General features: G+C 43.2%; 2 protein-coding genes across 2 annotated transcripts in view; one reads left to right on the top strand and one right to left on the bottom strand.

The window, feature by feature from the left end:
• Positions 1 to 437: 437 nt before the first annotated feature.
• On the bottom strand, positions 438 to 1,448 carry LOC141106691 (taste receptor type 2 member 1-like). The gene has a single exon (XM_073597629.1). It carries the CDS (start codon positions 1,446 to 1,448, stop codon positions 438 to 440), a length of 1,011 nt encoding a protein of 336 aa, XP_073453730.1.
• Positions 1,449 to 2,764: 1,316 nt separating this feature from the next.
• TMEM52B (transmembrane protein 52B) overlaps positions 2,765 to 20,683 on the top strand; it is a 50,739-nt gene continuing 32,820 nt past the window's right edge. Inside the window, 1 exon segment of the mRNA XM_073597630.1 lies at positions 2,765 to 2,813. Coding sequence (XP_073453731.1) covers positions 2,765 to 2,813 — 49 coding nt within the window.

Genomic DNA, 20,683 nt, shown 5'->3' on the forward strand with positions numbered 1-20,683 from the left:
TCTCTGGAGTGGTCAGTATCCCTCTTCAGTCATAGATGAAAATTACAAAGTGTCAGTTTGGAGCCAAATATTCAGGACCATTCAGGAGCTCATAGTTTATAATGTATCATTTCTACATTTGAGAGTTGCAGAAGCACACAAAATAATAGTAAATGGGTTATTTATATTGTCATTGGTATTCATGAACATTTATATCAATATACATATTAGTAGTATGAGCACAGAGAAATAATGATTATAGAAAATCTAACGCTAACAATATAACAGGTTTAGTTGTATACATTCACCTTACAAATGTTGGGCATAAGTGAAAAGTATCCATTGAGTTGCTTGTTATGCATGTCTTATAGAGCACCCAATCAGCTTCTAATTCAGATGTTATTATAAGAGTTCCCTAATGCTGAACTGTGTATAGATGAATGCAGAAAAAAAAATCATTAATAATTAATAGTTTCTATCTGAGTCGCCTCTGCTTGGCAGCAGTAGCAGTGTCCCTTTTGTAGAATCTTCATGAAAGTCTGTTTGAGCTTAGGATTCCCAATGGCAAGCACAAGGGAGTGTAGGGAAGGGTAAGCACCAATGACCATAGTGCAAAAACTGCCCTCCATTCCTTTAACTAATATTCCGGATACGTAGAGATTAAATGCTAATGTGTAAAGGGAGAAGAAAATTAAGAAGGCACCCAACATTTTAACAGCTCTATAATGGGCATGTAGCGATGGCTCTCTGAAGCCAGTTCTCTCTTGCCCTTTAACCTTGCGCATGTGCCTGAAAAGAGAGCCCACAACCAGCCCAGATGAAACACAAAACAGAAGAAATGGAGGAGCAGTGCTCACCGCTGAAGTGGCAGAGAAGGTTGCGAAGTCTGAGCCACCTAAAATAAATGGTGACGACCTATTATTTTTGTCAAATTTGTCCACGTTGAAAACATTGTTGAGGCTAGTGTAAGTATAAGAGTTGCTACATAGTGCTGAGATTCCAGCGCTAGCTAAGATAAAATAAGGGACGCATCTGTCAAAATGGGTTTTCAAAAAGACAAAAATGCATTGCTGAATATTGACTATTCTTACACAGTAGAATGTGGAGAGTAAAGCAGTCAGCCATATGTTGATGTTATGGAAAAACAGCCATACATATTGTAGATTGTTTATGCTGCTTTGTGAGTTAACAGCATCTGAAAATACGTACGACAACAAGTACAAACCTAACACCAGAAACTGAAAACCAAAGCGAGACAAACTAAGGCAAGTAAGAATTATGTTGCCAGAGCCAAGTTTTTTCTGGGTCACCAGGACTAGTAAGAATACAATCGCAATGTAACCATTCACCAAGGTTCCAATGAGGGTCTCCAACGCCAACAAAGATAATGATAAGCATTCATATGGCGACAGTCCTGGAGGCGGCAGTTGTGAATTTACTTGCTGTGTTTGATTGTCTGGCTTATACATTTTCTCTCTTTTTATCTTGGATATGAATGTGTCTCTCTTGTTTGGTTTGCTGTACTCTTCGAATCGGACTCCTTCCCTGGTGTATGTTCCTCTTTTATGTACGAAAAAAGGATTATGTTAGATTTAATGTGTTGTGCTGTCAGTATATTGAATGCAAATGAAAAGAACATTTACTCATGAGGTATCCATATTGTTGACTCTTTGCATATATCATTTGCTACGCGATTCAAAGTTGGCGTGTATATTTTCAGTGTTTAATGCTAATTAACGACCGCATCATTTTGAACACAGGATGTTTCCACTTTATGGCACACACGCTATGGAAAATGATTTGTTTGTCTACTTTTTTAGAGTCAAATTATTAAAACTTAAAATAATGTTTTGATGCCATCTGGTGGACATTGAAAAACAGTTGCAAAAAACTGTTGCAAAACAGTTGAGTAAGGGGTACTAAGATGAAAAAGAAAATAGAGCTGCAATGCAGAAGGTGAACACTGCTTTGTAACATGGGGTCCTAGAATAACAAATGGATGTAGCTATATGTCATTATTATTATTATTACTATACAGGATTTATATAGTGCCAACAGTTTGTGCAGTGCTTTACAAAATGAAGGCAGACATTACAGTAACAATACAATTTGTTACAAGAGGAATCAGAGGGTCCTGCTCATTAGAGCTTACAATCTAGAAGGGAGGGTCAAGTGATCAGGCACGGACTGGGACAAAAAATAGGCCCGGGCATTTTAGGCTGAGCAGCCCATTTTTTTTTTCACACAGATCAGGGAAGTATGACATGTTTGATATTTAACCAACCCCCTCGTCGGGCCCCCTCCTGTCACAGGGCACTGCCAGTCATAAGCAGCTGAGACATTTCATGGTCTGCAGCTGCACATATACAAGAGGAGTGTATATGTGCGGCTATCCTGGCTGGAAAGCTCAGGATTATTCAGACTAGAATCCAAACACACCTGAGCTCACCCCTGCCAATGGGAATGCTGTAGCTGGCTTTAAGGCCTCAGCCCGGGTTCACACTACTGCGGTGTGAGATACCACATGTAATTCGCACAGGAATCACAGCACATCCCTGTGTGAATGTGGTATCTCTGGGGTGCGATTTGACCCATGGATTTGTATGGCTCAAATCGCACTGCATTTACACCACACTGGTGCAGGACCCTTTTTTGTCTGCACCAGAATCAGATTGGACAGCTGCAGAGCTGGCCGCGGTGAGGCTGGGTGAGCGGCATCAGCCCAAGGAGCAGCCCAGCTGCCTTGGGAGTGGGCGGTGGGGACTGGGGACCCGGCCAGAAGGACATGGATGCAGCCCTCTCCGCGGAGTTGGCCACGGAGAGCCCGGCAGCGGGTGAGCAGGGGCCGGCCCAAGCAGCTGCCCAGGAAGTCAGAGTCAGGCCCAAAATTGACATGCTGTCTGGCAGCCCTGGCCCACTGGGCATATGCCGGTGTGCCCTATGGCCAGTTAGGGCCTGCAAGTGATACAAAAGGTAATAACTGTGCGGGATGAACTGATGGAAAAAGTAAAAAACAGTGGATTAGTTAGAAGCAGGATAGGCTTCTTTAAAGAGAAGGGTTTTCAGGGATCATCTAAAGATGGATATATTAGGAGACAGTCAGACAGATTGGGGTAGGGAGTTCCAAAGGATGGGAGAAGCTCTAGAGAAATCCTGGAGGCAAGCATGGGAGGAGGTGAGAAGGGAGCTAGAGAGCAGGAGGTCTTGGGAGGACGAAAGAGATCGGCTTGGTTGATATTTTGAGACCAGGTTAGTGATGTAGCGGGGGGGCATAGTTGTGGATGGCTTTGTAAGTTGCTGTTTGTACTAACATTGGGTTAGTGGAAGCCAGTGGAGGGATTGGAAGAGAGGGTTGGAGGACATTGAGCGGTTGGTAAGGTGGATGAGTCTTGCCGAAGCATTCATGATAGAGTGAAGGGGATAGCCTATGTAAAGGTAATCCACTGAGGAGGGAACGGGAGATGAACAGGGAGTGAATCAGAAACGTAGTGGTGTCAATAGTCAACCACTTTCCGACCACCCCATAGAAGTTTTACTGCTACAGGATGGCCGCTTTGTGCAGAATCACAGAATCTGCACTTTTGGGTTTTTGGCAAGAGCGTGCACTGCCGGCGGCTCGCTCCTGCTGTGATTTTACACAGCGGGAGCGGATCAGCAGGTCCCGAGGACTCGATGTCTGCCAGGACCTGCCAATCGTTCGGTCCTCTGACAGAATGACAATCTGCCTATGTAAACAAGACAGACTGTCATTCCGTGAGTACAGAAGACATGGATCCTGTGTTCCTGTGAAGCAGGAACACCGATTCATGTCTTCAAGTAGTAAAAGCACCTCCCCACAGTTAGTAATCATCCCCTAGGCACACATTTGACCCTTTGATCACCCCTGATGTTAACCCCTTCCCTGCTATTTTTAGCGTTGATCACTGTAGTAATGTCACTGGTCCCCAAAAAAGCATCAAAAGTGTCAGTTAGGTGTCATCTGCCGCAATATTGCAGTCCCACTATCACTGCCATTACAAGTAAAAAAAAAATAAATATCCCATAGTTTGTAGATGCTGTAACTTTTGCGCAAACCAATCAATATATGCTTATTGGGATTTTTTACCAAAAATATGTAGCAGAATACATATTGGCCTAAATTGATGAAGAAATTAAATTTTTAAAAATTTTTTATTGGATGTGTTTTACAGCAGAAAGTAAAGCTTCGTACACATGATGGGATTGTTGGTCAACAGAGCGTCAGACTTTTGTCAAAAGGGCGTGTGCCAGAATCTTGTCTTGCATACTAACGGAACACAATTGTCGGCCAACAAACACGAACGTAGTGACATACTACGTGGAATTTCAGCTCTTGAGCGTCACCCTTTGGGCACCTTCTGCTAATGTCGCGTTTGGTGAGCATTTATTCCGAGCATGCGTGTTTGTACTTTGGACTATTGTGTGACGGACTTGTGTACAGACAATACGAATATCTGACAACAGACCATTGTCCACAGAAAATTTACTAGTCTGCCGTCCAACATTTGTTGGCCAAAAGTTGGACAACAATTGTCTAAAGGAGGGTACTAATGGTCGGATTTTAGGCAAACAGTCTGTCATCACACAATCCGCTGCCAACAATTGGGTCGTGTACAAGGCTTAAGATATATTGTTTTTTTTTTTCAAAATTGTCAGTTGTTCTTTGTTTCTAGTCCAAAAAAATTAAAACCGCAGAGGTGATCAAAAACCACCAAAAGAAAACTCTATTTGTAGGAAAAAAAGATCAATTTTATTTAGGTACAGTGTCACACGACCACGTAATTGTCAGTTAAAGCAATGCAGTGCCATATCGCAAAAAATGGCCCGGTCAGGAAGGGGGGGTAAAACTTCTGGAACAGCTGAAGTGGTTAAAAAGGGGCGTATTCTTGAGATGTTGCAGAGGTTGTCATGACCAAGAAAGTTGACACATTGCTGTAGTATGAAAGAAAAAACCCTGTGGTTTTTATCATAAGATGAGTGTGCTGCTGCCTTCTACCTACATTGTGTCTGTGGACAGTTAGGGGACGTCCAGTCTTGACATTCTGCAAGGGGCATATTTATAAAGCAGTAAATGTGAAATTCACCGATTATTGATAGCTATATAAATATACCCTCCTGGAGGATGAATGATTGTGGTCAGTTGCACATTGAAACTGGTGGTAGGAAAAAAATGTAAGTGTATTAACCAGTTGCCGAGCGCGGCACGCCGATATACATCGGCACAATGGCAGCGGTGGGCAAATGGGCGTACCTGTAGCGCCACGCATGTGCCTGCTGCGTACAGCTTGACTGTCCTTGCGGGAACGGCGGACTCGATGTCCGGTGCCTTCATCGCCCCCTAGTGGTTAACCCCTTCACTGCCAGTGAAAAAAAATCACAATAAGCGTATATTGATTGGTTTGCGCAAAAGTTATATCGTCTACAAAATAGGGGATAGTTTTATGGCATTTTTATTATTATTATTTTTTTATTCGTAATGGCGGCGATCTGCAATTTTTATCGCAACTGCAACATTATGGCGGACACATCGGACACTTTTGACACTATTTTGAGACCATTGTCATTTATACAGCGATCAGTGCTATAAAAATGCACTGATTACTGTGTAAATGACACTGGCAGGGAAGGGGTTAAACACTAGGGGGCGATCAAGGGGTTAAGTGTGTCCTAGGGAGTGATTCTAACTGTGGGGGGATGGGCTACCACTGACATGCCAGCGATCACAGCTCCCGATGACAGGGAGTAGTAAATCCCTGTCATGTCACTAGGCAGAACAGGGAAATGCCTTGTTTACATAGGCATCTCCCCATTCTGCCACCCCGTGACATGATTGCGGGATACCGGCGGACATCAAGTCCGTGGGAGCCGCAGGCACTGTAACGCACCCCACCGGCAGCACGCGCAAGCCCACTAGCCCCACAAATTAAAGGGAATGTACATTTGCCCACTGCTGCCATTGTGCTGACGTATATCGGCATGCAGCAGTCGACAAGTGGTTAATAGTTGCAATAACTCCCTTCCAAAAGAGATGCAGTTTTGGGCAACACCATGGTCTCTAGAGTCTCTAGAGCACCTAGTACAGTCTGAATTTTCTCGTATGCCCATCCTGTACAATCTGGCAAGAAATGTACCCGTAAGACAATAAAGAGCTGGGACAGACGTTGTGCTGTATTGAGAGAGTACAATTGTATGGTACGTAGTACCTCCTCCCATTGGTCTTCCTCAAACATACCCACATTGTTCTCCCAGCTGGTTATTACTCTGGTTGGGAAGCTGTTTTGAAATATGGACATTAGCATGGAATAAGATCTGGAGATAAAACCCTTACAGTGGGATAATTCCGTCACGTAGTGGAAGACAGGAGTCGGAGATTGTATCCATAGGACTCTGCCTGCCTGCGATCTCACCGCATGGTGTAGCTGCACATAAGGGAAATACAGGGATTGGGGCAGCCCAAATTTAGCCCGTAATTCTTGAAAGGAGCACAATTTCCCGCTAGTAAAGATATGCACCAGGTGTGTGATACCATAGAAATTCCATCTTGCTGTACATATAAGGTATTGTAGTTCCTCATTGTATTTATTGTTCCAAATTGGACTATAGCCAATGAAACCAGTGACATCCTGTAGCTGTCTAACTTTGTTCCATATCTTTTGCATTAGGACATACGTAGGGATTGAGTTTATTAGATTTAGCAAAGGCCAATGCTTTCAGACCCATGGCTACATTATTTGTTCCTGCGACCTGTGTAAGAAGGGCCATGGTTGGGTCTCCTTTGCCCCCCACCCTGGTAGTCTTCTTGGGGATAACATGGGCAATATATTGGAGCTGGGCTGCTATGGGAGGGGTGTACTCACTTTTGTGAGATACTGTATAATCTTAGAAGATTTTTGTTGAATTGAATGGTTTGGTTACAGGTACTGTTTTCTATTTAAAGTGGATGTAAACCCAAGAAAATGTTTTTTAATTAAGGCTTGCACCTTGTACAGTATAGGATTTCATGTCATCTGTGCCCAGTCTTGCCACAAAGAGTTAATTCAGCTCTCAGCAGTCCTGTTATTTTTTTTCAGTGAGATAAACACTGACACACAGAGAAATAGGAGTCAGTTCTTCCCCCTTGCTGTAAATGACAGGTGCTTTACATATCTCATGCAGGAGCCTAAGAGAAACATTCAGATCCCCTCCTCCTTTCTTCTCCAGCTCTCCCAGGATTGGCTGCTCCACACTTCAGAATGATTGGGCATGCTGAAGTTATGTGGTGACTTTTCTGGGTTTTGACTAGATGTTAGTGATCATAGCAGAAATACGCAGGAGAAAATGCATGTTGACAAGGGGAGTGTAGAGGTGGATGGGGAGTCTACTGACATCACGACTCCACCCACTGAGCTCCAGACAACAGACCCACCCACAGAATCTGCAGGTTTTTGGGTCTCATAATAGACAGAGGGGAGACATTTGACAGGTAAAGATACATGCAGTAGGCATGTATATCCTTATAGATAACCACTATGACAGTAGTTTAGAAAGGATGAGAGTGGGTTTACATCCACTTTAAGGCTTGGGTTTCATATTGTTGGACCTGGGTATAAGAAGGCCTCTGTGCTATATAATTTAAGGGGAATTCTGTGTTCAGGCAGGTTTTTCCTCTATGATGTACTGATGTTAGGGTTCCAAGAGTTACCACTCTAGTAAAGACACAAGACACTGGTGTTTTCTTCCAAGAATCAGCCTGCAGATGTTAGTGCTGCAAAAAAATGGCTGGCAGAAAAGGTTTAATGGGTCAGAATTGGCCAAAATGTAAACACAAGCAAAACATTAAGGTTTAAAAAAATGTTACCCTAGTGAATTACTACAAAAATTTGCCAGGACATTCCCACCTGTCCATATTCACATATTTACATGGGACCTTCTCAAGTTGTATAACGTGATAGAGCTGAACTTTGTGTTCGAGGTTAGCACAGCTGGCTTGGTCTGTTATTTAACACTTCCGTTTGTATAGGCGTTTGCGTTGTAATGTGCAAGGTTTTTGGTAGTAAAATCCACTCTGGTAACAAAATATGCCACATTTGCATGTTCAGTTTCTGTTTTGCGGAACTTTACACAGAAGAGGTAACAAAAGCACACAACGGAATTAGCTCCTACAAATAACAAGGGATAATGGTCAGGGTTTAAACTGAGGCTCTTAATTGCTAAATATTTAATGTTTCCCCTGCAGCTGGAAAAGTCCAGACACACATTGTTGACAGTACTGAGGGTAATGGTGGTGCTGCACATTGCATACATTTAAAACAGGTAGGAAGCTGCCAGCTGCCTCTCAGATGTTTTGGTCAGAAGCCATTGGGGCTCTTGGCAGCTGGCCTCTCTGCTGTTAGTTTTTCCTTTTTGACCTGATGTCAAAGCGTATGAAATATTTGGATCGTTTTGTCTGAATTTCAGCTAGTCATATCTGAAGCATATGCAGATGCTATATTTTCATTAAAAATGCTTAAATCCCTAGCAGGTAGCTCAAGTATTGTAATAAATATTGTCAGCACTTCTTATGAGGACTCATAAAGAAGACAGGGAGGGGAGCGTACAGGAAGGACAAATTGGTGACATTGAGCCTCATAATCCACAGGCCCTGTGGTACTTTCACTTGCACCTATGGAATTAGTTTCACCACTGTCTGAGTATAATTAAAGCTAATTTCTAGGCAAGTACTGTAGCTAAAAACACCACTGAATTACATGTTTAAAATGTCTTGGCTGATAAAACATTTGTAATCCTATTCAGCCAGACTTGCAGTCCAGCCGCTCAAGACAGTATAGCAAGGTTGGTGACTTTACTGCATTTAAGAAAATTAGCTTGATCATTGACCTGTCCCCAGCCTGCTGATTGGCCATTGAAGGAGAATCACTACTCATGCTCAGAATTGCATTAACTGTACGGCACAATGCAGTTTATAACCTAATAGGCCTTCATTTTTCTAGTTTAATTCCTGTTGGGTAAGTATAATAGGAAACGAATATAAAGACATTGCTTATACAGGCTGTTTTTAAAAACACCTTCATATTTTTTAATTAATACATAAATGGATTAGATAGTGGCCTTTCATAGTTGTCCGCAGTTAACCTTTTATTATCCTACTAAAAAACAAAATGTAGCCAGGTGCTGCTGGCTGTGTGATCCTCCACAACTCTCACCCTGAGCTTCCCTGCTGTGTGAGTATCGAAGCAGCTCTGTGTGAAATCCTCCCGCTCGCTCCTGTTCCCCCTCCCTCCTGGCAGCAGAAGACCTGAGCCATACAGGGGGGGGGGGGTGAGTATTTATAATGCAGATGCTAAGGATTCTGAAAACTGTAGTCCTTAAAGGGGCGCTGCACAATAAAAGTCAATGGAGGCTAATGGAGCTGCAGATTTTGATATCCAGAATTGCTTGCCACACAGAGGAGGAGAGATCAGTGTTTTTTCTGGACAATTCCTTAGACATTGGGGAGACCCGTGCTGGGAAAGAGACAATGCAGATCACTTTCTCGAGTCTGTGCACTGTATGAGAGAGATCCTGGGACTGAGACACTGAGAGGTCTTTCGCTGAGCTGGGACCAGAGCTGGAGACACCTGTTGCCTGTGTCAGTAAGAGGTTTATGAGGACCAGAGCTGAGTCTCGTGGTAACCTGAACAGGAGGTTCAGAGACTTTTAGCACAGCAGACCGCGTACAGGACCAGACTCATTGCATGTCTTTAGGGGTGAGCCAAATCTTCTGCTCTTATCTCTACTCTCACACATTTAAGGCAATAGAGATCGATCCTTTTCAGCAGCCCATCAGCCATCCATTACACACTTTTAAAAGGACAGCTTTATGTGCACCACTTTATAGAAGGGCCCCAATGAATGCTAGCCAACATTGACATTGAGGTGCCAGGTACTTTGCTGTCACCTCCAGGGTTACCCCTTCATTAGGAACACACCCACCATTGGGGCTGTATGCAATGTGTGCACACAAGGATCTTTACTCTTTTGGACTAGCTAACACTGATACTTGAGATCCAGATTGCATTGGTTAAAATTGGCTTAGCATCACTGCAGTATAATAATTGACATAATTTAGGCCAGTGTTCACCCTATTTAGTTCAGCAGCTTTAAACATGTTGAACTGCCTGTCTACTGGTTTATGCCTTGTTAACTTGCTTGATTACAATATACTTCCTTTATCTTATCACTCAGCAGTCTGTGGCCTATTTAGTGAATACTGGTATGGTGTGGCAATATACTAACTCTTGGTTTGAACAGTTTACAACCTGGTGTTTCAGTAGGGACCAAGCAGTTTAACCACTTGACCCTCAGGCCTTTCCTGGCACTTTTTGTTTACAATATAACAATCAGTGTTTTTTGCTAGAACATTTCTTAGAACCTCCAAACATTATATATTTTCTTAAAGCAGAGGCCATAGAGAATAGATTGGTGCATTTTTTTATGTCACATGGTATATGCGCAAGTTTAAAAAATACAGTTTTTTTTATTTTAATGTAAAAAAACAATATATAACCCATTTTTGGTAAAAAAAAAGTAATCAGATACCAAACATGTCACTTATTAAAACTGTGCATGCCCATACGATGGCGAGAAGCTACATACATTTGAACTACTACCCATAGGCGATGATTTAAAAGCCTTTACAGTACCACTTTAGATTTACACAGGAGGTCTGGTGCTAGAATTACTGCCCATGATCTGACATTCGCGGTCATACATCACATGTGTGTGATGAACGCTGTTTGCGCGCATGCGGGACCGAATGTGCATTTGCTTTTGCACGCGAGCACGGGGGGCACTTTCAATTTGTTTTTTGTTTTTTTTATTTTTTATTTATTTTTATATTTACACTGTCACTTTTCATTTTTTTATCACTTTTATTGCTGTCACAAGGAATGTAAACATTCTTATTGCAGCAATAGGCATGTGATAGATACTCTTTATGGAGAGATCTGGGTGTCTACCTTTAAAAGCATTTGATCACACCAAGATCGGTGTGATCAAATTCTTTTCATTTTTAAAACTGGTGCCGTTTACATCTGGGTATGTCAGGTCATCGCTTCTAATTCCCTGTATTATAGAGACATACAAAGCAGTTCCAGTCTTTGTTCTTCTCTATGATCAGCCAGCGGAAGCACCGGTGTTCTGCCAAAACAGCCAACTCACCAAAATCTCCAACCACCTCACTTTCGGTGACTCTCCAGCAGCTGTATTTGGAGATTTGGACGAGTTGGCTGTTTTCACAGAACACCGACAGCGTATACACAATGGTATACGATGAGTTGATTGTTTTGACAGAACACCGGCTAAGGAGAAAAAAAGTTGCCACTGCCTTGGAGGCGGCCATGTTGTGAGTTATTAGCGGGCGGACTAACAATGTTTACTTATTACAGCCCTCAAATTTTCCACTCGCCTACTCGCATTTTGCAAGTGGAAAATGGGGGCTTGCGAGCTGGGCTGCCTGCCTGGTAGAGGGGGGGAGAGCACCGCCGGCGGGGTTAATTGGGAGCCGCTCTCCCAGCGATCGATCCGGGGAGGAAGAGGAGAGCCGCAGGATAGCACGCTGTTACCGGCGCTTACATTATAATTATCTCCGCTCTGCTCGACACAGCCCCGCCTCCTCCTGACCTGCGCCTGTGATAGACAGAATGCCGGTCCAATGCTGGGATGCGTTTGATCTATCACAGGCATGGGTCAGGAGGAGGCGGGGCTGTGTCGAGCAGAGCGGAGACAAATATAATGTAAGCGCCAGTAACAGCGTGCTATCCTGCGGCTCTCCTCTTCCTCCAGCCATGCATTCCTCTGCCCAGGCGAGGCTGCAATGGGCACAGTGAGACTGCACTGGGCACAGTAAGGCTGATATGGGCACAGTGTGGTTGCAATGGGCACAGTGAGATTGCAATGGCCACAGTGTGGTTGCAATGGGCACAGTGTGGCTGCAATGGGCACAGTGAGACTGCAATGAGCACAGAGAGGATGATATGGGCACAGTGTGGTTGCAATGGGCACAATGAGGCTGCTATGGGCGCAGTGTGGTTGCAATGGGCACAGTGATGCTGCAATTGGCACAGTGAGACTACAATGGGCACAGTGAGGCTGATATGGGCACAGTGTGGCTGATATGGGCACAGTGTGGTTGCAATGGGCACAGTGAGACTGCAATGGGTACAGTGTGGCTGCAACAGGCACAGAGTGGCTGCAATGGGCACAGAGTGGCTGCAACGGCCACAATGTGGCTGCAATGGTGGGCATAGTGTGGCTGCAATGGTGGGCACAGTGTGGCTGCAATGGTGGGCACAGTGTGGCTGCAATGGTGGGCACAGTGAGGCTGCAATAGTGGGCACAGTGTGTCTGCAAAAGTGGGCACAGGTGAGGCTGCATTGATGAGCGCAGGGGAGGCTGCATTGATGAGCACAGGTGAGGCTGCATTGAGGGGCACAGGTGAGGCTTCACTGATAAAGTTGTTGTTAATATTTATTTTTGTAACTTATTTTTGCATAAAACATTTAAGTGTCATTTCATGAGATAACTTATGAGGGCATGTTCAGGGGCCGGGCAGGGTAGGGATTGAGTGGGCCCCGGGTGGGCCCCACTCAGGCCCTGCGCCTGTAATAGACAGAATGCCGGTCCAATGCTGGGATGCGTTTGATCTATCACAGGCATGGGTCAGGAGGAGGCGGGGCTGTGTCGAGCAGAGCGGAGACAATTATAATGTAAGCGCCGGTAACAGCATGCTATCCTGCGGCTCTCCTCTTCCTCCAGCCATGCATTCCTTTGCCCAGGCGAGGCTGCAATGGGCACAGTGAGACTGCATTGGGCACAGTAAGGCTGATATGGGCACAGTGTGGTTGCAATGGGCACAGTGAGACTGCAATGGGCACAGTGAGGCTGATATGGGCACAGTGTGGTTGCAATGGGCACAGTGAGGCTGAAATGGGCACAGTGTGGTTGCAATGGGCACAGTGATGCTGCAATTGGCACAGTGAGACTAAAATGGGCACAGTGAGGTTGATATGGGCACAGTGAGGCTGATATGGGCACAGTGTGGCTGCAATGGGCACAGTGTGGTTGCAATGGGCACAGTGAGATTGCATTGGCTCAGTGTGGCTGCAACGGACACAGTGTGGCTGCAACGGGAACAGTGTGGCTGCAACGGACACAATGTGGCTGCAATGGTGGGCATAGGGTGGCTGCAATGGTGGGCACAGTGTGGCTGCAATGGTGGGCACAGTGTGGCTGCAATGGTGGGAACAGTGTGGCTGCAATGGTGGGCACAGTGAGACTGCAATAGTGGGCACAGTGTGTCTGCAAAAGTGGGCACAGGTGAGGCTGCATTGATGAGCGCAGGTGAGTCTGCATTGAGGGGCACAGGTGAGGGTGCACTGATAAAGTTGTTGTTAATATTTATTTTTGTAACTTATTTTTGCATAAAACATTTAAGTGTCATTTCATGAGATAACTTATGAGGGCATGTTCAGGGGCAGGGCAGGGTAGGGATTGATTGGGGCACTGGTGGCAAGTAACCCCTGAGGCCTTGCTAGTAGTTTAGGACTTGAAATTTTGAGCCCTGCTTATTATATCGTGTACCGTATTGTATACGCTGCCGGTGTTCTGTGAAAACAGGTAATTCATCGATATCTTGAATTACTGCTGCTGGAGAATCACTGGAAGTGACCTGGTTGGAGATTTTGGCCGGTTGGCTGTTTTGGCAGAACATGGGCTGGTTGATCGGGTGTCCCAGTGGGATGGGACAGCCCAATGAAACTGCGGAAGGCAGCGTGAGGGGGGGAGTCCACTCTCGCTGCTTGTAAATGTAATCCAGTGGCTTGCTTTTACAAGGATTGCTTTTACAAGAGAGCGTTTGCTCTAAAAAAACAGTACCAGGATGATACCTGCAGCTGCAGGCATCATCCCAGTATAACCACTTGAAGTCTAGAGATATATGGGTACATCGCTGACAGCAAGTGGTTAAAGAGTCCAGGCAAAACAGAGGACCCATCATAACCACTGGTTCTTGCTGAGGTAAGCACTAAAAAGTAAAAAAATAGAATAAAAAGATTATGCAATAGGTTCTGGAATGGTGGGATATGTTTAAGTAAGAACACTGGCAGAAATGAGAATATACTGTATGTGTCATGAACATACTGCTCCTAGTTCTGCATGCCGCGTACACACGAGTGGACTTTTCGACCAGACTGGTTCCGACGGACCAGTCAAAAATCTGACGGACTTTAGATTTGGAACATGTTTCAAATCTTTACGTCGGAACTCCACCGGACCCAGTTGCTATTGAAAAGTCCGCTCCTCTGTATGCTAGTCCGATGGACGAAAACTGACGCTAGGGCAGCTATTGGCTACTGGCTATCAACTTCCTTATTTTAGTCCAGTCATACGTCATCACGGACGAATAAGTCGGACTTTGGTGTGATCGTGTGTAGGCAAGTCTGTTCGTTGGGAAAGTCCGTCGGAAGTCCGCCGAAAGTCCATCGGATAGACTGTCAGACCAGTCCGGTCGAAAAGTCCACTTGTGTGTACGCGGCATAAAGCACACAGGATCACAGAGGCGCAACAGGCATCCATCTGTGAACAGACGTGCACTAATGCTCAGGGGCGTGCGCAGATCACAGGGATCGAGCACACGCACACAGTAACTATTCCTTGGCGCACAGTGACCTTCAAAAGGGGTTTCAGCTGCACCAGTTCTTTGCTGTTTGATTTGCAGATTTACCCTGTGACCTGATCCTGAGCCTGCATCTGATCTAAACTTACCCGGCTTCCTGACCTCACTGCTGTCTCCAGTCCTGACCCTTCGCTTCTTCGCTATCCTTGCTCTGTTTACTTGTCTGCCTGATCCTCTGTTACCAACCCGGCCTGAACTCTGACCATTCCTTGCCTGCTGTCTCTGCTCACTGATCCGCTGTGTATGACATGGTTTGTTTGACCTTTCTCCTGCCTGCTGTCCTGCATCTTTGTGCATCTGCAATTGCTGCCCTCAGCGCTCCTGCATCTGCTGATCTGCATCCACAAGTGCACCTGCATCCTGTACCCTAAATCCACAGCACCTAAGAGCCGGCTTGTTCAGCTGCCATCATCTTCAGCCAAGAGAACCCTGCAGGCACTCATACCTCACTGTACTCCTACGATCACTGTCACAACTCCAGTGACTCTGAAACCAGGGCTGTACAAGAAGTCTCCCTCTGCACGTCAGGCTCACCTCCAAGGTACATGTCAGGATGGTTCACCTTACTGAAAATTGTGCTGAAGTGTGTAATTACATATGGACAGGTAAGCCTAATAAGCATGTTCTCATTCTAATACCTGTGGATGTTTAACATTGATTGATCACCATTCACCAACCTCCAGTTTCTGTTACATACAAATACTGACCTAATGCTTCATTTAAACTAATGCCTTTTCCTTCAAACATTTTTCTCAAGTCAGTTTGATTCATTAAATGTAGATATGCTGTCAGTCTACTTGTTTGTATTGTGTTCAAGGGAGTCTAAATCTTTTTCTCTCCATCTCCCATGCTCTACATCTTTCACTTTCTCTTTATCCCCCCATCTTTTTATTCCCTCTTTCTCCTTTCCTTTCCCTCTCTCTCTGGAACATACTATCCTATTGATTTATAGGGCTATTTATGAAGTTGCATCTGGATCGATGACAGAAAAAAAAATCTTCACTGATGGTATTATTGGCAACATATAGACAGATGATGAAAATACTGGTATTACTAGGCTGTGTAAAAGAGATTCATTGTCATTACACATGGTAGCATTAGCATTGTATTGCCACCTAATTTATGCACAACTTCTTGAATAAAACTTTGGGCTGGGTGACTGTAGACCAAAGATACTATGAACACTGCTCAGGTGATTAATAGACAGCAATCCGGTGTGGGTGCCTGCCCCGTCTCACCACCGCAGTTTCAAGGGTAAAGGGAAAAATCGGCCGCATACCACTATGGAGCTGATGCTAACAAAATTTTTTGTCACCAGACAAGCGAATAAGGAACAAATGTTGACACATTTCACACAGACATTTTGTGCTTAAAGTGATTGTAAAGGCAGAAGGTTTTTTTTTTAATGAATGCATTCGGTGCATTAGGATAAAACGCCTTCTGTGTGCAGCAGCCCCCTTCAGCCCCCCTAATACTTACCTGAGCCCATCTCTATCCAGAAATGTTGCACAAGAGACTCGGCTGCCCGGGACTCTCCTCCTCATTAGCTGAGACAGCAGTGGAGCGCCATTTGCTCCCACTGCTGTCAATTAAAGCCAGTGAGCCAATGAGGAGAGAGAGGGGGCAGAGCCTAGCCAGGGCTCCATTTTTGAATGGACACAGGGAGCTGCGACTCGGCTCCAGTGTCCCCATAGCAAGCTGCTTGCTGTGGGGGCACTCATCAGGAGGGAGGGGCCAGGAGCGCCAAAGAGGGACCCGAGAAGAGGAGGAACGGGGTTGCAAAACCACGGCACAGAGCACGTAGGTATAACATGTTTGTTATTCTTAAGAAAAAAAATATGAGACTTTACAATCACTTTAATTATAACCGACTGTAGAGTTAGGCAATGGTAGAGTTACGAGTCGGTACTGTGGAATTGGAATTCAAAGTCACAGCTCAAAGTCCCAACAGCAGTTTTTAGGACTACCTTTTTGTGTCTGCAAGAATTGGCTAGCTGCTGGCTCCCTTATGATTTATTTATGCTGTTTTATTGGGTTTTTATTTTTATTTTCAAATGTATTCATATTATATCTTTTCTGCTATGTTAAAAAAATATTTACAAAATTGAAGGGGTGGGGTTTAGTGTTTAAGGGTTTATTTTTTGGAGGGAAGTATATTATATTTTTCTTATATTATTATATTATATATTTCTTTGTAATAAATTTTATACCGGATCACGCCATGTGGGCTTTTCTTTTCTATGATATACAGTGACCTGCAATCCAACCTGACCTATAGCGGATGACTATACTATTTCAAGGCGTGTGTTTTGCAGATTTTTGGTGAGTGTAAACCCCGTTGGGGAGAGTGACGCACGTGAGGTGGACCTGGGTGGATTGGTGCACGGATTTATATCTACTAGGACCACTATCTATCTTCAGAACTATTTTCACCATTATCATCCTTCTTTCTCATATACAACTTATAATATGAATGCCGGTCAAATGAGAAAAGAAGAAAAAAGAAGACTGACAGGAGCGCTGCTATAGCATTTGATGTGTACGGGACTTCTGGACTGCATAATTTGCTATTTTTATATGTTTGTGGTTTTTTATAAGCAGCTGCTATTGTGATCACAATTGATGTGAAATTGTTCTATGGGGAGTGCCTTATTTATTTATTTTCACTCTATCTTTACTATATACTGGTTTTATTGAAGTTTATTGAAGTCTTTGAGTAACATAGCGTTGAGCGGTGTTGATAGGCCTTTAATACACTTTTGTTTAATATATTTTTCTTTTGCTAGATATTTTTTTGGTGTGCACATCATATATTTCTTGCCTACACAATCAAAGCTGTGTCCTGCTTGACAAAAGCAAAGCTCATTTGTATGCAGCATCTCTCTGCATTTTATGGCCTTGATCAGGCGAGGAAGGCTTGTGGGGACTTTAGGTGGTCATGTTTGGCCTTTGCTTGGCAGAAATACAGCACCAACAACAGCTGGCTGCCAACTGTCTCATCTGTGATACCCCCACACACTGGTACTCAGCATTGGCCATTGCTGCAGCAGCAGTGTGCTATGCATAGACGTGCGCACAGGGTGTGCTGGGTGTGCATGGGCACACTCTAATCATCCCCTGCGGTTCAGATTCCTCCTGCTGCCCGGGCTCCCCACTCTCTCCCAGCTTTCTATGCTTCAGTTTGTGAATGCCGCTCAGTACAGAGCACTTCCCATTCATTTACTATCCAGTGCAGCTGAGGCTGTAGAGAAAGGGACTGGGGAATCTCCGTCCTCAGTCACTTTGTCTGTTTTAAAAGTGAGACATCAGGGGTCTGTTTAGACCCCTGATATTTCACCAAAGTCCCCTCAATGGGACTCCAAATAAAAAAAAAAAATAGTAAAAAAAAATTAAAAAAGAATATTTGAAAAAATTTTTTTTTAAATTGTTAAAAATTATAAAAAAATAAATAATAAAATGTAAAAAAAAAAAAACTACTGACACCATCATCAGCCCTACTGATACCGTCCACTGCTCTACTGACACCATACTCTGCTCTACTGACTGACACCATCTACTGTCTCACTGACATCAACATCTGCCCTACTGACACCTTCTATATCTTAATACATTTTAAAATGTTTGTCTACATTTTTTTAAGAGTGTGTGCTTATATATATATATATATATATATATATATATATATATATATATATATATATATATTAAAAAAACACACACCCATGTGTGTTTGAACTCTAGGGTGCACACTCTAATGCAATAGGCTGCGACTGCCTATGGTGTCATTATTGAGTACCTCTATGATTATGGCATGAAGACAGGCTCTGGAGGAGTGGGTTTGGGTTTCTTTTCACTGCATGTAGCCTTATTCAGGACATGTACAGTATTTTGGCACATTGTGAGGAGGCAACCAAAATATTGAGCTACAACATGGCAGGGACTAGTACACATTTCCAAAAACCTAGCATCTGACTACTTTGCATTTGTGATGAGAAACCAGTCAAAATTACAATTCAGTGAATTCATCAAATTGCTTGCCGAGTTCAAACTACAAACTGAATTACACAAAGTCAGCTGGAGGAGAAACGTGTGTCCCTCTGGAGGACTGCTAGGCATACTATTGGCAGCCACATGGGGTGGAAAGCGTGGTACAGCTGTGGGTGATATACAAAGTAAGCCAGTCAATACTCTCTGGGAAGGTGGATGTGCTTGTCACTCCCAACTCTGCTGAAGGCCCTCTCTGACTTAATACCTGCAGCAGGGAAGGCCAGCCCCACTGTCTGACCCACCTGGCATTTTGGGGAGCACTTCCAGGCTCTTTGTTCTCCAATTCAATATTAACGTGGCAATACATAAACATTTTATTTTAAATAACATCTGAAATATTATCGTCATACAACCTTCTTTTTACATTTTTTAACAGAATGTGCGTCCACAGTTGCATTTTGTTAATGCATGCTTTAGATAGAAACATGTATTAATCTAATTCTGTTCATCACTACTGTTTGTTTTGTAATACATCATAGATGGTATAAGATTAATACATTGACCTTAATCATGCTCTTCATTGACCTTTATGACTTCTTCTTCCTCCTTTTTTTCTCATTTATATTGGTTCCACATAAGCAGTTTTAATGTGCCCTCTGTTAATATTAACATTTGTAACTATAAGCTGTTCTCCCTTTCCATTGGATTTCAGCCACTGAAATCCCTTCAGGGCTCTTGCTTACATAAAGGAACATGTAAAACACACATTAAAATGCCCAAGTAAAGCAAAACAATTACAAATGTGTTTGCATGGCTGCCTCTCTAAAACAGACCAGCAATAATAGCAATACATTTTTGTTTTTTCAAAGTAGCAAATCTTGATTTGTGACTGCTAGAGATGAATAGGTTAACAATACGCATATGCTTTTTATTGTTTACAACAAACTGGCAAGGATGATGACTTCTAATAGTTGGACCATGAGGAAGAGCCATAAAACCAAGACTATATTAATGAAACAACCTTACCGCCACCCTATTGGAATGTCACCTTCTGAGCCCTCCCATATGCCATAAAACACTGACTTAGAAATTAAGTAGCTGTTCACTAATAGTCCAAAAGGAGGACATAGAGGATCTGCTCACCACCCTTATCCAAAATGAAGTAATAAGTGGACAGTCTTCTGGAAGGACTTCAAGATTAGGCAAAGCCAAAGACTACAGGTGAGAAAACATTAACAATGTATTTATATATACTATACCAGTTATGATTTCTGTTGTGTTTAAACTCTGTCCTACATTGTCAAAAAAAAGGTCTGCTCATATAATGCAATAGTATATGCAAAGTATGGGAGAACCAGATATATAAAGGACCTATTAATGTTTTTTCATCTCATGATAAAATGTGGAGGTCTAATGCCAGTGTTTACATTTCTGTGTTGTACTGGCTTCCAGTGCCAGCCCTTTGTGTCAGCATGGGCTCATTCACAACAGTCTGCAATGTAATCTAATGCATGTGTGCTGGTGTGCACGGTGAGGGGCAGTGTGATGCAGTGTTATTCAACTCTATGCACCACAGCACATTGTGGCTTTGGCACTGTTATCCAAGTGACCCACAGTTTCTGAATTCTGCACTGTTAACTAAACTATTAACTAGCAATGTAAATTAAAACATATTTTAAAAAAATAATAATAAAAAAAAAATCCATATATATATATATATATATATATATATATATATATATATATTGATAGATATCTATATCTCTCGATAGATAGATAGATAGATAGATAGATAGATAGATAGATAGATAGATAGATAGATAGATAGATAGATAGATAGATAGATAGATAGATAGATTTATACAGTATTTCACAAAAGTGAGTACACCCTTCACATTTTTAAAAATATTTTATTATATTTTTTTTTATGCGGCAACACTGAAGAAATGACACTTTGCTACAATGTAAAGTGGCAAGTGCACAGCTTGTATAACAGTGTAAATCTGC

The sequence above is a fragment of the Aquarana catesbeiana genome, linkage group LG08 (genome assembly GCF_042186555.1).
Source record: "Aquarana catesbeiana isolate 2022-GZ linkage group LG08, ASM4218655v1, whole genome shotgun sequence".
In the NCBI taxonomy this organism is placed as follows: Eukaryota; Metazoa; Chordata; class Amphibia; order Anura; family Ranidae; genus Aquarana; species Aquarana catesbeiana.